Source organism: Polypterus senegalus, chromosome 3, assembly GCF_016835505.1.
Source record: "Polypterus senegalus isolate Bchr_013 chromosome 3, ASM1683550v1, whole genome shotgun sequence".
NCBI classification, from domain to species: Eukaryota; Metazoa; Chordata; class Cladistia; order Polypteriformes; family Polypteridae; genus Polypterus; species Polypterus senegalus.
In genome coordinates this window covers 31549871-31567864 of record NC_053156.1, presented here as the reverse complement: position 1 = coordinate 31567864, position 17994 = coordinate 31549871, and the positions used below count along the sequence as shown (strand labels likewise).

Below are 17994 nucleotides of genomic sequence, written 5' to 3'. Positions count from 1 at the left end.
GGCCACATAATTGACTTGAACAAGTGACAAAACCTTTATTTGCAACAGGAGAGTGAAATAATACTTAAGAGATTTAGTAATTTTTTTTACATTTGTTTTTCAAAATGGGGGGAAATTAGCTTGTTGGATGTTGGGATTTTGACTGAAGTACCTGGCAACTGTGCTTGCCAACAATATTAACAAATTAAAGACAATACAATAAACTTGCTAATAGTCATTAAACAATAGATTAGAAAACATTTGACCACAATAAATACATTAGTGCAATGTAAGCTTTGAACACTTTGCTCTTCACCTCTTAAGAAGGTAAGACTGAAATTGTGAAACTATTCTGGTGTCTTACTACTAATCTGCTTACCCATTTTTGGAGTTTCAGGATCAAGTGCCTATTGCAGCTATATGTGATATAAAGCATGATCCAACCTTAGACTGATGGAGGTTCTAATCCATCTTCAGTACATGAAAGGAAAACATACAGCACTTGGAGACATACAGAGGCTGGACCAAGATTCCAAAGCTGGCCTGTGGAGCTGTAAGGCAGCACTAACCACTGTCCTACCATGCCATCCAAACAAATGGGATAACAAATGTAAAAGCATATTCAGTCACTCATCAGAATGAAAGCTGACAAGCTACAAAAATGCAAAATGGTTATGTATTAAAGTTCACTAACAAACAAGTTAAAAATCCACATGGAGACATTTATATTATGCACCAGTAGTGATGTTACACATAGAACATAAGAAGTTTCACAAAGAAGAATGGACCTCTTTATCCAGCTTATCGGGTTAAATATATTTTAATTTAAAGAGAAATTAATTTTAAAGTAAATGCTAGAGTAAGCATCTACAATAAAACACTTTACATGTTTAAACTTTTTTCACAAATCCTTTTCATTCTGCTGTCACAAGATACATCATTCCAGGTGTTAAGGGTTTGTGGCAGGGGTTTTATGTGAACACAGTCCTCTCCAGAAGGATTTGATTTTTTCCAGTCATCAGGCTGCCCTTTCACCCAGTATCTAAATAAAAAATGAGAGATGATGATGTTAAAATTACTGATTTTGATGCTGATACACCATTATCTACTATATCTTGATTCAATATGTGTTTATAAGACAACATTTTGCCTACAAGATCAAAGCCAAGAATTCATAAATAAATTGTCACTTGTGTGCACATAGGTGACAGTTTAAGGGCTCTGGTGATGGTAATTCTCCGCCACTCCAGGAGATGGCACTGTGATAGCGTCTTCTCTTTTCCACAAATTGCAGACCAGACGATTCATGGCATTTATGGTGTCTGTCCTCCTGGACTCGCCTCTTCCTGCTGGAACACCAACAAAACCGGAAAGCTTCGCCACTTAGTGCAGTCAGAACCAGACTCTCTTATGAAAAAATGTTTTCTTTAATGGTATAAATCTCATTTATTGTCATCTTAACTTCAATTATTTGGAGTTTGCCTACAAATTTACTTTATGTGTTTTTTTTTTAATTTAGCTGATACAAAATACAGAAATTTTAAATAAAACACAAAATATAATGCAGTTTTGCACAAAATCACCATGTAACATGTAGAAATGTCCTCTGCTCCACAGCTGTGTGTTGGCTGGAGGAACTGGAGTGCCCAGAGGAAGCAGCATAAAGACTTCCTACTGGCCTAACTTGAATATCATGGAGTCAATGCCAGCTGTAATAATAATAACAAATCAGAGACAGGGAATGATTAGGGGGGTCAGACTGACCAAGCCATGGTGGGCAGTTTGGCCAGGACATCAAAATACACCCTACTCTTTATGAAGGATGCCCAGGAATCTTTAATGACCACAGAGAATCAGGACCTCAGTTTTATATCTCATCTGAAGGATGGCACCGATTTTATAGCAGTCTCCCCCTTCATTGCACAGGGGCATTGGGATCCACATTCAGACCATGGGATAAGCGCTCCCTGCTGGCCCTGCCAACACCTCCTCTAGTAGCAACCAAAGCTTTTCGTGGTTGTAAGTAGTTGCTGGGCTCAAATGTGCTTAGCTTCAAGTGGATTCCCTGTTATGGCTCCCAGGTGACATATACAGTTCCCTCACCAATGTTAGGGACATGAAGACTGATTTTCCCTTGATTTACTCCCCTCCTCCACAGTTTAAAATTACAAATCAAACAATTTAGATGTGTTTAAAGTGCACTTTGCAAGTTTTCATTTAAGAGGATTTCAGTCACAACACATAGAGGGGTAAATCAAGGAAAAATGTGTCATTGTCCCAAACATTATGGAGGGCACTGCTGCTCATTATGTGACAGTTTAGTTTTTAACTGACCACTTCTTTGATTAGACACAGAGAAACTGTTAGATTTTAGAAGAATGAACAATCTTCTGTCTCCATTATCATGTAGTATGTGGCTCAAGGATTGCCCATTTTAGGTCACATCAGCTAGAGTCGAGCACCGAAATGATTTTCAGAATAGATATGGCAGCAAAGACTCAATCAGTTACAGAAAATAAATAAAAAAAAGCAACATGAGGGTGCATTTGGGTCTAAGGAAGGGAAACATATTGCGTGATTAAAAAATTTTGGGACTCATGGCATGACCACATTATGGAAGAAAATGTTGCTTAACTAACTATATAAATTGCCCACTGCCTCCCAACTCCGACTTATCTAAGTGATGTGATGGGCTTTCTTTTAAATTCAACACAAGAACTGTTTCTAGTCTCCAGTCCAATTCATCCACTGCACTTACGGGTCATGCAGAAACCAGAACTCCCCCGGCAGCACCCACTGGTGGTCCCCAAAGACCCCGACTGTCATGGTTCAGCCAGCATTTTCCCCCTGGCTGGAGTTTACAGTTGTGTTTTTTTGTCTGTAATTTCTAATTTCATGTCATTTACTTGTATTAACGCTCCTTCTGTTTATTATGTACATTTTTCTTTGTGCTCATTTTTAAATCCTTGTATGTTGTGGGTTGCTCCCCAAGAAGCGGGTCAACTTGCCAATCACCACCAGGAATGGCCGTCCACCCTATTTAAAGTAGGGCCTCTCATATTCCTGGTAGTCCATTATGGATGTGCTAGAGAGGGTATCTGGGCTTAGTTTTGCCTTATGATTTTCTGGATTTTTGAACCTCTGCTCTGTTTTCAACCATGATTTTGAATTCTGTATTCAAACTGTGTATCGCCTTGTCTTTTTAGGCAATTTCTTGCACTCTTGCAGAGCCTTTTGTGGAAATAAACCTTTTTATTTTATAAAGATTTGTTCTCAGCCCCTTGGGTTTCTAGTCATGTTTTTGATGGTGCTTTCCCACCTTACATACACTTTACAAAGTGTTTCTGAACTTGTGCTTTTTGGACTCCCTCAGTTTCACCTACAGGGCTGCGTTTCTGGACTCCAACTTCAATGTGAACCTACGGGTGTCTTATTTGGATTTGGCAATGAGGAGCACTGCCACCTGTCATGTAGGGGAATGAACTGCTCCCAGTAAGCCTGTTCAGCCAGTCCATCAATTGTAGCCTCCTAGCTGGGCAAGAATCCTTCCTTTATCCCAGCCAGGATGCCAGTCTTTCCTTCCTGGAACCTACTCTGTATAATCAGTAAGGAATGGTAAATAAAAAACTGAGCTGAATTAATGAGTGAAATAACAAATTAAAAATAAGCAGATAAATAAATAAATAAACAAATAAATAAATAAGTAAATTAATACAATGAATGAATGAAAGATTCAAAGAATGAGAGAAAATTTCAGTGTTATTATAAAGCCAGGGTTTCATCCCAAGCTTAAGTGTGTTTTCATTTAATTTACCATTTTTTTGCTTTTTAAATTTTGCTATTAATTTTGTGTTTTTTTTTCTTGTCTACGTATATTTTCTAAAAAAATATTTTGTTTTTTTAAATTATCAGTTTCTTTTATGTATCATGTGTACTATATGTTGAACCCAAGGGGCGGGGCCTCATGATCCTGCAGCTGGAGAACCGCCCCCACCACTACTTAAGGGCCAGCAGTCGATGAATGGACCACTTCAGCATTGTAATTGTTAAGCTCTGTTTGTGGATATCTGGATTGTATTGGAATTTTTAGTTATTGGACTCCTGCTCTCTATTAAAGATACTATTCTTAGGATTATGGATTTGGATGCGTTTGCTTTTACAGCAGACCTTTTTTGACTCGTGCCTTTGTGGTAAATCTTTAAATATTAAAGGATCGTTGTTCAGTTACTGTGGACCAGAAGTTTTACAAAAGTCCTCTGTCCCAGTTCACAGCTTTTAAATTTAATTGCATTCACCTGTTTTCGTTGCCCTTCTTCAGACCATGAGTTTGGGGTGAAACTCACTTGGTTAAAAGGCCTCATTTGGAGAGCTAAGACCTACTTCTGGAGAACTTGTCAGATCATAACCCTCAGGCTCTGGCATGAGCGATTACACTGAGTTGACTATTTATTATGCCTAATAGTGTGTTGCATCATCTCCAGTCTACAGAACAGAACAATTAATTTGCCTGCCCATTAATTCTGCAAGATGCTGGGATCCATTGATTAAAAAATATTATTCCATGTAGAACTGATGGTGTTGTGTAGATGCGGTAAACTTAATTGCTTGCTGCCAATGGCTGTATAAGAGCCAAAATATGAAAGTTAATGTTGATGTTAAAAATCCCACAAATATTTGCTTAAGTAGACAGGAATGTGTACTTCTTATAGCTACTTATATATTTACTAGCTGTGTAAACCGGTCCTAGAAACAATTGAAATTGTCAGAAAAAAAAAAACCTGAAATGTAGAGATGTCAGCTAATTGAAAGGAACAACTCTGGGCATCTCTCTCCTAGAATGTTTCGTTTGGCCGACATACTCGCATCATTTGTGCATTAGTGGCTAAGTGACTGTCTTTCTGCTGAGGTTTCATTCTGCTGACGAGCTTGCCTCGGTTGTGTATTAGCCGTGGGACGAAAAGTAAAAGGGATACCGTTTTGCCAATGTGCTCGCCACACTTCTGTAATAGTGGATAAGTGAGTGACTCTCTCTTCGGATGTTTCGTTTTGCCAATGTGCTCACCTCACTTTCATATCTTCGGAGGTGGAGCCCTAAGCCTGACTCCAACTCTTATTTCTAGGTCAGATAAACACACACACATCCACACATAGACGCTTATATATAAGACAAGCAAAATACCCGCGCTTCGCAGCGGAGAAGTAGTGTGTTAAAGAAGTAATGAAAAAGAAAAGGAAACATTTTAAAAACAACGCAACATGATTGTCAATGTAATTGTTTTGTCACTGCTATGAGTGTTGCTGTCATCAAGGATTTAATTATCATTATTTCTTTCAATCATTTTTTTCCTTTAGCTGGACATTGACTTTTTCCACCGTGTGCTTTGTTCAGTCAGTTCACATGAGCCGCTCGGAGTACATGCATTGAAGGTTCTCAGCTGTGCTTGTGCTATCTCGTGTGATGTCCACGGCTTTATTTAATGTTAGGTAAGACCCGGCACTTAAAAGTTTCTCTCGCAGTTTCGTTGAGTTTGTGCCAAACACCACCCTGACTATCTCAGCTTCGTTTCCATAAGCACAGAATATTTAACGGCAGAGTGTTTCTATTGGATTGCCACTGACGGACGGCCTTATATTGGCAGGCACTCAATTACGTGGGAGATGTGATGATGAGAGACACAACTCCGCCTCACACGGCGACCGAGCTGCAGGCTATGGCCAGTATATATGTACATAAGTAGGTTCCAGTTATGACCGTTACGCATAGAATTTCTAAATGAAACCTGCCTAACTTTTGTAAGTAAGCTGTAAGGAATGAGCCTGCCAAATTTCAGCCTTCTACCTACATGGGAACTTGGAGAATTAGTGATGAGTCAATGAGTCAGTCAGTGAGAGCTTTGCCTTTTATTAGTATAGATATATAGTATAATTATCTTACAAATAAAACAGTGGCATACAATTTTCTGACCGTAAGAATGCATTACTATATAAACATATATAGTGAGGCACCACTAAATGGAAAAATTTTGTGCGCAATCTACAGTGTCTCGTTAATTGTCTAAAAATAACCTTTATGGTGTGCGTGAGCTGCAAACCAGAGTTGAAACTTAAATCAAAGTAGTTTGACTGGTTATCCACACGCAAATTCACTTCCATAGTGAAGCTCCATCTGGCAGGTACACCTCCTTCCAGGCAGCTCAGGCTTTTATGGAGGCTGAACCGGAAGGGGAGAGAGAAAGAAATGTTACTGTTAGTGAGAGTACCCCCTTATCATTCCAGTGGACTATTACATACCCTGAAGAGATGATAGTCCCTCTCTTATTGACTAGCATCAATCATACACTCTAGGCTGAGAGAGAGAGAGACACTCATCACAAAACTATTTTTTAAGTCTCGAATAAATCTGAGATGGAATGACTCCTTCATTTGTCAAAAATTGAATAATAATGCGCTGCGCAACACTACTGTGTACCTCCTGCTCCGACATGTTGATTACAACTGACAGGAAGGGGGGGTAGAGCAACCAGAACTACTAACGACAAGTTCATATATGCATGTGTTTGTCCAATGAATCAGGTCTACCTTGCACTATTTATAAGAACAGAGCATGAAAATACCAGTTTATAATTGAACACCCCTCATATATAGAAAAAAGCAACAAGATATGTAAGCCTTAAACAGAAACTTCTCATACAAGAACCCTTCCTATTTTTGTATTATCAGTTTTTCTCTTTATTTTTCTGTGAGCTGTTTTTCCTTTGAATTTTACTAAAACTTCTAAAACAAAGATACTTGGACTGTGGAATAATTTCCATGCGCGTCACACACATTGCCAGAATTGTTCTATGAACTAAGCTGAAGCTGCAGAAATCTGGAAACCTTAGACAAATGCAGATACACTTTTAGTCAGAATACTGCAATTGGAAGACTTGCAACCAGAACATGGACAGAAAACAGAAAAAGAACTGTGCTAAAGAGGTACTATGCTCTTCTTTTTTGTTTATATATGCCAGCTGGCTGATTGGAATCAAAAGTAAAGTCGCTGAATCTGAAAATACAGGGTGAGGCAGAAAGGACGGACATCTTTGAAATGGCTAGAACTCACCACTAGGTGGAGTGACAGATGTGCGGTATGTGGCGTTAGGTTTGCAAAGTCTTAGCATTTTCTTTTTAGTTGAAGCCATTTTTGCGTACGACTGTTTTGTCAAGAACAACCAATCTATTACCGCAGTTCAGCAAGAGTTTCGTTGCCATTTCAATATCCACAGAAATAAAACTGTTCCTGCTCGTAACACTATTCTACGCTGGGTTAAAGCACTTTGTACACAAGGTACACTAATGAACAAAAGACCGCAGGGGGCTACACGAATGGCACGTACCCCTGAAAATGTGGAAAGCGTACAACTAGCCCTGCTGCACAGTCTAAGTAGATCTGATTGGAAGCATTCTTCTGAACTTGGCCTCAGTAATCATCAGGTAAGGCGTATTTTGCATTTAGACCTGCATTTCCATCCCTACAAATTGTCAAATGCTATTTCAATATGAACTCAAATCTTTCAATAAATTCCTTTGTAAGAAAAAATTAACAATTTTGTGATTTTGTAAAAAACATCCGTCCATTCTGCCTCACCCTGTATTAGATTCTGTGATAGAATATAAAAGCATTGCCAATTATTCTTTCTGTCACTGGCTAAGAAAAAAGAAGTTTGACTTTTTTGGAGGACATTGCAATGTGACAGAACTTGTCTTTAAGAAACTGTTGCCTGGAAATGCTGTCAGTTACTTGCACACTTTTAAGATGTCAGAACAAATTCCGAATAAGGCCTGTTAACCAATTTAACTTACAGATTCCGATGTTGATTAACTGAATATACTTAAGGATTATATAAAGAAATGTCATAATTATTTTCATGGTCTCATGATTAAAATCAAAAGCCTTTAAAGTGACCATGGAAATTTACCCGTTGACCTGTAGGAAGCTGACGAACCTGCACTGTTCTGGTGGAACCTCCTTGTAACAGGGGAGCCTGCTCCCAGCAACTTCCACTAGCAGCACCCGAGAACCCCAACAGGGCTGCCCAGTAAAACTACAACTCCCATGCAGCCTGGCAGGGGTCAAAACGAAAGCCATACCAGAAGGATACTGCCATCTGGTGTATTGGGGGACCACAAAGCCACTGGAAGCAGTCACCTTCTGTCTTTCCCCCTTAATGGCCTCTTGACCGGGGAAATGTCCCACTAACCAACCCATCCATTTATCGTGGCTTCCCGGCTAGGTAAGGGACCATTCACCATGGCCAAGGTGATATGACAGTCTATAATAGTGAGGCTGTTTGAAATAAACTTTTATGACAAACAGCAGGAATTTGAAGTGCTGAATGAAAGGATATTAACCTTACTGAATAAAAATAGTGCAAAGAAAAGCCAAAGTCAATGGTTTGCATCTGAATTGAAAATTCTAAGTGGATTTTGTAGAAGAGCGATGTCTTTGTTTTATACATTGAACAAATCTCAGATAATCCCATATGTATTTGCAAGTCCAGTTAATGAACAGTTAGCAAATCAACTTTGCAAATTACAACTACAAGATCACGACTGCCCAGACTCCCTCAGGCTTTGCAAATAAAGCACATATCTGAAAATAAAGAATGCCTTTTGCCATCATAACCTGCAACTGTGGCATCTGCACCCTTATTTCAGTCACACTTAAACTGACAGAACTTAATGTAATTCTCCAAAGTCTTTGGAATTTATAGTACATACACTGGCACTTATAGTGAAGGAAACAATCTCCATAAGTTAATGTAGAAGCAAACAATAGGTCAGAATGTAATAGCAGAAATTTTAGTTAAACAAAAAACACAAGCCCCATGTACCATGTATAGAACTGTCCATATTTGACGGTGACCCTATGACATGTATACTTTTTATTATGGCATTCGATTATGCTGTGCACTGTGTATTTGAAATGGATCAAGATAGAATTCACTTCCTTCAACAATATACTAGACTACAGTCACAAGACCTTGTGGAAATTACAGACTCTGATCACCAGGGGCCTCATGTATAAACGGTGCGTATGCACAGAAATGTTGCGTAAGAACTTTTCCACGTTCAAATCGCGATGTATAAAACCTACACTTGGCATAAAGCCACGCACTTTTCCACGGTACCTCATACCTTGTTGTACGCAAGTTCTCCGCTCGGTTTTGCAGACTGGCGGCACCCAGCGTCAAAGCACTGCTACTGTTCCAGTGTGGTTACACCTTATTTTCCTGATGCAGCTTTATAAATACACTGAAACTAACTGCATATTGTTTATTAGTGTAACGCATCTGATTGTAATTTACTTATAATAATATAATGGTCCAGGGAATAGCCATAGTATTACAAATACCATAACTACTTTAGCGTTGTTACTCTTCTTCTTCTTTCAGCTCCTCCCGTTAGGAGTTGCCACAGCGGATCATCTTTTTCCATATTACTCTCACTGCACCACTCGGAGTATTTATATCACTGTATCTGAGTGTGAATCACAGCAGCAGCTGATCGGAAAGAGAATTATCGGTATACAGCTTCAAGGATTCGCTGTCTCAGCCACTGCAAAACGTTTTAAAGCCTTTCCTGTACAGACCTCGCGGTTCAGAAACAGTTTCATCCCAAGAACTTTCAATGCACTCAATCAATTGCACCTTGTAGAACAGTTTGTACTTATAAGTACAATCACCCCACTGTAAACTTGCACTACAGTTATAATATCGCACAACCTGAGCCACTTTATAAAGCGCATATTTACATATGATGACGATATCATTTTTAAGGTGAAATGCAGCAAAATATGTTTATTATATTATACAGATAAAACTTTAACTTCATTTAAATAATCTATATTCTTCACTGGGAGTGTTGTGAAGGATAGATTAATTAAACATGTACTACGAAGATATTTCAATGTTCCTTAAACGTTTTGAAGAATCGGCGCTCTAAGCTTACAGATGGCTTAACGTCTATTACAGAGCTGATTGTGTGGTGATTGGGTATTTGGGGAAAAAAAAGCAAGGACTGCAGTGGCGGCTACGCCAATATATATTGAATATAAAACAGAAAGAGGAAATAACAACACAGCTAAAAACGCAGCGACAAATTTCAGCAAAAGTTAAATGCTTGTGTCATGAGCACAAGGCGGCTATGCAGCGTCTGCAACGGACATGGCCATCCACCGTGCATAATATACCATATTGATATTGGCGGGCGGAGGAGCCACCGATTCTTCCTCTGCCCAATGCCAACACAAGCCTAGAGCCGCCCCTGAGTACTGCTGCAATAAATTATTTCATCGAAGGTCGCACACAATCACTGCGCCATGAAACTCATGTTTAATAACATGCTTTAACTCCTATCATCATAAAAATGATATCACGTATACATCTCAGTATTTTAGTTATTCAGAGAGCTGTAATATCACAAATGTAATGGACTCTGTGTCCTGTCAGAGGAAGAGAGCCGGTTTAAGAAGCAAGTAGTGATTCACGCACGTAGAGCACATAGAAGATCAAATACAAAACAAAGCATTTAACGTGCTTCTTTAATTAAGATGTGATTTGAGAAACTGGTTAGTTAAACGATTTTAAGATTAAGTTTATGATGTTCTACTTTACAAAATAAACTACGTGATTAAAGTGGAAATGTCGAGATTGAAGTTGACATTTCGTGCTTTTTCTCCACTGTGTGCCTTTTTTTCTCTGTACCCTAATAAACTTTCATATGACACTCAGACAGTGGGCTACAACTCTTCTTTTCACGGCGACTTTGATATGTGACTTCTTTTTTATTTCCGGCACTGTGCGATTTTGTGAACGTGAGCTTTCAAGTTTCTCCAGCACGCTATGTCACTCGATCAACTTCATTTTGTTGATTATACCACGGTTTATTTGAACAAATAGTATGTTTTTCCTTTGCCTCCACTTGGTATTCGCTGAAATTCTTATATTTTCCCCCGTGCTTTTCCCATTGTCTTTTCACAGAAGGCTGAGCTAAAGGGTGATTTATATTCATTTGCATATTCAAAGAGGCGTAATTCTGGGAGGAGTTGGGGCGGGACAGAAGGCACGTGCACGAGCGTTACTTTTCAGGCTGATCAGGATTTCTGTAGCGGAAGAACGTGGAAGTTGGAGTACGCACAGATTTCTGCATCAGGATTTTTCTGTGCGAAAGCACATTTCGGCTTTTGTGCTTACGCCATGTTATAGTGCGAATTCTACGCATGGCGTTATACATGAGGCCCCAGATGAATGTTACAAAAAAAGCAAGGAAGTTGCTTTAACCTTATTGAAAAAATAGTAAACGCATAAATGAGAAAAGCTTGGCAGAGGTCTTAAATTAAATAAGTGGATAGAGAAGCACTGAGTGATTATGTAGGCTTGCTTGCTGCCTTAGATGCTTCAGTGTTTGACAAAGAGTATTGGAATGAATTTGGCAGTTGTGGCAACAGACGTGCTATCTCATCAAAGGTCCCATTTCATTAGTGTATTATATGGAGAGATAGAGCCTACAATAGTAACGAAGAAACTGGCAGACCAATACGATTTAGTAATTTGAGTGAGAGGCAGAATTTATTTTGGATCCTTTACTTGGAAGCTGCATATACAAAGAGAGAAAAGACACGACCGACAAGGTAATATGTCTTCCCTGAAAAGAGGCCTGAGAAGAAGCAGTTTTGCCACTAGCATTACTGATGCTGCTGAAAAGGGGACTTAAGACACCTTGGTCAAAAAAGATTGTAATTAGTTGATTTAATGTGCCTGTTTTGGATGATGTGGAATGAAAAACATGGGGTAAAATCCACACAGTCACAGACAGAAAATGTAAACTGCATAGAGATATTTACTGGGTATAAAATGCAGCAGCAGTACTAACCACTGTACTGCCATGCTGTCTATACATCAACATATAGTAGAGAATTTAATTAAAGGAAGGACAGTAATAGAAAAGGGAAAGGAAAATGTTACCTTCTGGTGAGAATTTTGTTGTCTACCCAAAGCCACTTTCCTTCTTCGTTTAAATCAGAGAGACCAATCCAAGCATTTGAGTTGTTGACATGCTCATTCAAAAATCTCTAAACATGAAAAGGAATAAAAAAAATGATAGGAAGAGATTACAAGTTATCATATATTTTATGAATTAGATTTTTTCAATGACAAGATCTCCGGAGTCAAAACCTGACTTTGTAGCCTTAGAAATGAGGCAGGGACCAAAACTGAATGGGACAAAAATCACCACACAAAACACTCATTCATTACACTCCAACACAGCCTTGTGTAGCCAAAGGTGTATCATCAACCACATCAGTCTCTGTGGTTTGTGAGCCTAACATGTAAAATTGGTAGAAACTCAAGTATTTATACTCATGTTTAAAAAAGGTTTCTGATTCCAAGAACCAGTGCATATGATTACTGGAGGTTAAGCTAAATCTCTATAAGGCAATCATACTGTTTAATGAGTGTACTCAGTTTGATTTTATAAGAATGAAAGTTGCATTATAAAAAAGATTTTTTTTTTAATTCTTTCCTCAATTTTAATAAGGCACAGTCTGTAAAGAATACATTCAACAAGGAGCAAATACACAAACTTCCATTGATACCACTAACTACACATACAGTAAAGTCAAGGAGTGTTTAAAAAAGTTTCTATTGTCACACATATGTGCTTGGGAGATTATGGTGTTATTTCTCAGTAAGACCAGGAACTGGTCTGATCCTTTCTCCTAATGTCCCTCTTCAGACCTGCTGAAGAACCTACATCTCAATGACATAACCACCGGTCCACCCACTGTTGACATAATTTCTGGCACCCTCTGATGATGTCATTTCCAGTACCCAGAATCCATCTTCCTGCCACATCAGTTCTTGTTCCTCCCTGACTCCACCTCTTACTCTATTCAGCCATATTTATAGACAAGCATACAACTTGTTAGTCAGTTCGGTTTTGAACTCTGCATCTGTAAAGATGTGTTTTTTTGCTAATTTTTCAGTGTACTGAGTGGCCATCCCCAAACCTTTTTCTATCTGCTGCCCATTTTGTATTGCTATATACAGTACAAGCCTTCGTCTGCATAATAGTGAAACAGGACAGTCAGGAGGGTCCCGCCTGGCTCTCTACTCCTGACATCACTGTTCCCCCTCCCCTCGGCCCGCAGTCTCTGTCTTGGATTAGCACAAATATATCGCTCCTGCAAGTGAACTATGAATGTTAACGCAATGAGAGAAGTCGCAAAGCCAACTGCAATGTTACAGCAAATTATAGAAAAAAAAAATCTGTTAAGTAGTTCTCTCATTCGCTAACTAAGCAGAGTTAAGTTTACGCTCCGCCCCACCACTCCCCAGCCCGATAAGTCTCTCTGGAATCCGCACTAATAAATCGGTACCACAAGTGAACTATGATACGATACTATGATATGATATGATATGATATTAGCGTGATGAGGAAGTCACAAAATCAACGGAATGTTCAATCAAATTATAGAAAAAAAACTGATCTAAATCCGTTAAGTAGTTCTCTCGTGAAAAGCAGACAGACATACAAACCGGTCTAAAAAACTATAAGAAATTTCGCGCTTGGACCACAAAATTTTTAAAACCGTTTTTTAGTGAGCACCTATAGGCCAAAGGTAACCTACATTCCAAATTTCAATTCCAAAGTCCTCATGGTTTGGGAGATTTTTTGACAAGTGAGTCAGTGGTATTTGGCTTTTATATATACTGTATACTAGCAAAATACTCGCGTTTCGCAGAGGCGAAGTACTGCCTTAAAATTTTTATTAAAAAGAAAATTAAACCTTTTTAAACTGAGGGAAAGTATACCAATAATTATTTGTTAAGGATCTCTTTGTATACCACATTATGAGTTCGGCCCTCCGGTTGTAATATGACCAAGCTGTGCGCTGAGCTTACTCTTGAGCATGCAACGTACAGTTGGCCATGTGAACAGTAATCTTGTTTTAAATCTCACAGCTTTGATTGCTGCTGTCGGTTTGAGTTTCATGGTTCGTTTCAATTACGACAGTAATTGTAGGACTTGTGTTGAAGAGACATTCGGCATCTGTCAAGCGTTGTAAGTATACAACCTGTTTCATCAATAACTTCGCATCCAGCTTTTGAGAGTTTAAACATTCATAAACATCAAAGTGTCCACTACTGAAATCGTCACCTGTCAATCTAAGATGTTTAAGAGGCATTGGCGGTTCTCGAAAGGTGTAAAATATTTGGCCATTTTGGTACACTTGAAAGAGACAACCGAACAATTCACCAGCAGCCATCAACTCACATGCAGATGCATAGGTGAAGGGCTTAAGCATTTCACTCTTCTAGTGCTCCTGTGTAGAATAATTATCTCCTGTACCGTCATCAGTCCACACCTTGAACCTGTCCCAGTCATTCAATACATAAGACACAATGTTCCTCCGGATATCAAGAGTGAGCCTGATATGGCTGTGCAATATGTAACAAAGAGAATGGAAAAGGCAGGTGCCATCTCCAGGCATGGAAACCACTCGGTAAGTGACAGTTCTATCACCTCAATAGACATGTTAATGGGAGTACGGTTGGAATGATAAAAGAAATGGGTACCTGAGCAATGTAAAGTAAGTCTAAAATACCTACACAATAACTATAATCGTAATAAATGAACAATAAAACAGCGGAGAAGCCATGGATTAAATAAAAAGGCTGTAGTTATCAACAGGGAGACGTGAATCCCGTGGCGAAGCAAGGAAGGGAATGTAGAGACCGGAGTGACAGACGGCCTTATATAGGCAGGCAGCCAACAACGTGGGAGGCACTGGGATGGGCGACCCAACGGCGCCTTACACAGCGACCAAGCTGCAGGCTATGGATGTATATATGTACGTAAGTAGGATTCAGTTAGCGTTGGGAACCCGCGTACCAAATTTCTTGAAGATAGGCCCATAAGTAACAAAGACCGTTGGAAAGTTCAATATGGCGGCCGACAATGGCATCATACCACCAAAATAAATACTGTCAGGGATGCCAGGGGCAACGACCCGGCCGGGATGCCATGAGGGACCGGATGTGGGTCTGCGCCCACCCTGGATCACGTGGGGGCCGCCTTCCTGGTTGCTTTGGGGGCCACGAGTTGAGGGCATGGAAGCCCCACCCTGAAGGGGCTCGTGGTCACCGCCAGGAGGCACCCCAATGCCTTGGGGACCTGTTGCCACAGCACTTCCACCACACCAGGAAGTGCTGGGGGAAAGAATTAGAAGGATACCCAGAGAGCTGCCGGGAGGAAAGCTGGCACTTCTGCCACGCTTGGGCGTGGCCAAGAGTGGAATGCCGGGAACCACCTGGAGCTCATCCGGGAGAGTATAAAAGGGGCCGTCTCCCTTCATTCAGAGCTGGAGTCGGGTGGAAGAAGGATGAGGCAAGAGAGGAGAGTGGAGGCAGCCCGAGAAGAAGGCATTTGTGGCCAGGACTGTGAGTGTTGGGGTTTGTGCACTTTTGGACTGGGTCTTAGTGACCATTCTATTTTTCTATTCATTTTGTAAAGCACTTTGAGCTACATTTTTTTGTATGAAAATGTGCTATATAAATAAATGTTGATTGATTGATTGATTGATTAATTATTGTAAATATTGTAAATAAAATGTGTGGTGGTGAAAAAACAACATGTCCGCCTGTCTGTGTCTGGGTCGGCTCCACAGTACTAAATTTCAGCCTTCTACCTACACGGGAAGTTGGAGAATTAGTGACGTTGGAAAGTTCAATATGGTGGCTGACAGTGGCGTCATACCACCGAAATAATTATGTACATTGGTTTTGGTTAGCGCAGGGAAGCCGCCTACCAAATTTCATGAAGATGGGGCCATAAATAAGAAAGTTCAAATGGCGGGCGTTGTTGACCGTTATGACCGTTATGCGTAGGATTTCGAAATGAAACCTGCTTAACTTTTGTAAGTAAACTGTAAGGAATGAGCCTGCCAAATTTCAGCCTTCTACCTACACGGGAAGTTGGAGAATTAGTGATGAGTGAGTGAGGGCTTTGCCTTTTATTAGTATAGATAGATACTGTGGTGGGCTGGTCCATGCCTGGGGTTTGTTTCCTGCCTTGCTCCCTGTGTTGGCTGGGAATGGCTCCAGCAGACCCCCGTGACCCTGTGTTAGGATACAGTGAGTTGAATAATGGATGGATGGATATATATATATAATATATATATATATATATATATATATATATATAAATAACCAATATGCACTAATTTGAGAAATCACTGCCTAGTATGGTAATTGTCAAAGAATGAAAGTTATCAAACATTTTTCCAATATACAAAATGGAAATGTTTAAACTTATAAAGAACGTTAATATGGTGGATACCAGGTGTTACTTTAAAGTAAAATGTTCAATTAGAACACAAGAGCACAGATGGTTAAAGGTAATTATTGCAATTTTTTACACAAACAAGAGCATCAAATATGTAATAGGTTATCAAGTACTGAAGTAGATAGTAGTACTTTAGGGACCTTCAGATCGAAACATGATATTTTTTAAAGATTTAAGAAACATAAACATAAGAAACATAAGAAATCTGACAAACGAGAGGAGGCCATTCAGTCCAGTGAGCCCATTTGTTTAGCTTTTTTTTTGTTTAGCTAATAGTAAAGCTGTCCCAATATCTCATTCAAATTCTACTTAAAGGTCATCATGGTTTCTGCTTCAACTCTATGTCTCAGTAGTTTGTGCCAGAGTCCCACAACTCTTTTTGTCAAGAAGTGCTCTTTGGCTTCATTTGTTAATGCACTTCCTCTTAATTTCCACTGATATCCTCAAGTCGTGATTCACCCTTAAGCTGAACGAATGTTGCTGGATCTACTTTATCAATGCCACTGAGGATTTTGAAGAGCTGAATTAGGTCAACATGCAGTCTTCTCTGCTCGAGACTAAACAGATGAATTGAATGAGCTGAACATCCTGGTCTAGTCAAGACTGTTCTTATATTCTAAAAGATAATTTCCTCAAATTTGTATCTCAGATTTCCTTGAATATTTAGGAATGCATACCATATATGCATACAATCATCATTTTATCTCACATTTTCACAACTTTTGGTATCTTATTTTGTGCAATAAGCATAGAATATATAGTAACCATGGGTCCAAAATGTATTTACTCCTAATCCATGCGAATAGCAAGGAATAACTGTATATATCTATGGCCCTTCAAAGAGCTTTACAAAGTCACTGTTCTAATATGATTTGCAACAAATGACCTCTAGATATTGTTGATTGACCCAATAGTAGTGACCACTCAAACATTTACATCAGACAGTGAATGACAAAATAACAATAACATTTTTTCCAGTTGTGTGAGGAACTAAGTGAAACAAGAACTCATCTCATGAATGTTGCTGGTGTATCATTCTGTTGTGTTTTATCTTTTTTTTTTTTTTTTGTAATTTCTTTATTTGCTTTTCTATTTCTCTGAATTGTTCTATAATGGTTAATGGTACAGTTCTGGTTTCATTTGTCTAGTTAATTCTTGCCAATAATTTGTCAATTATGTTAATTGTTAAGAATAGGGACATGGCCTGTAATTAGTGAAGAACTCTAAGGGCAGCCTCTGATGTCAGTTTAAATTGTTGTGGCCACATTTTCAAAGTGCCATTAACCTTGGATTATGTTCTTCTGCTCCATTTTTATGTTTGTCTTTTGTTTGATATCAGTTGTCTTTAACAAATTTGTTTTAAAAATCCTGTTTTGGCTGTGCTTGTTTTGCAAATAAAAATTTGATCTGAGGGCACTGAATACTAATCTCACAATAGAATTGTTCTATTACATCCAGCTTTTGAGAGATAGTTTAAAATGAAACAAACACTATTTAAAAGACAAAATGATAACATTTATTTTTTGAATGCTACATTACTCATTTAATTGTTTAAATATAATTATTACTTACAAAATATTTGCAAGGTAAGGTTTTCTCTTGTAATCCTCTGAAGATTTTTCATGG

The 17994-nt window shown here is 39.0% G+C and overlaps 1 protein-coding gene across 1 annotated transcript in view; it reads right to left on the bottom strand.

The window, feature by feature from the left end:
* Nucleotides 1–790: 790 nt before the first annotated feature.
* LOC120526756 (CD209 antigen-like protein E) overlaps nucleotides 791–17994 on the bottom strand; it is a 28911-nt gene continuing 11707 nt past the window's right edge. The window contains exons 4-5 of the mRNA XM_039749906.1: nucleotides 11985–12091; nucleotides 791–1021 (exon numbers count right to left, since the gene is read on the bottom strand). Of these exons, the coding sequence (XP_039605840.1) occupies nucleotides 862–1021; nucleotides 11985–12091 (267 nt within the window). The 3' untranslated portion in view covers nucleotides 791–861. The remainder of the gene's footprint in view (nucleotides 1022–11984; nucleotides 12092–17994) is intronic.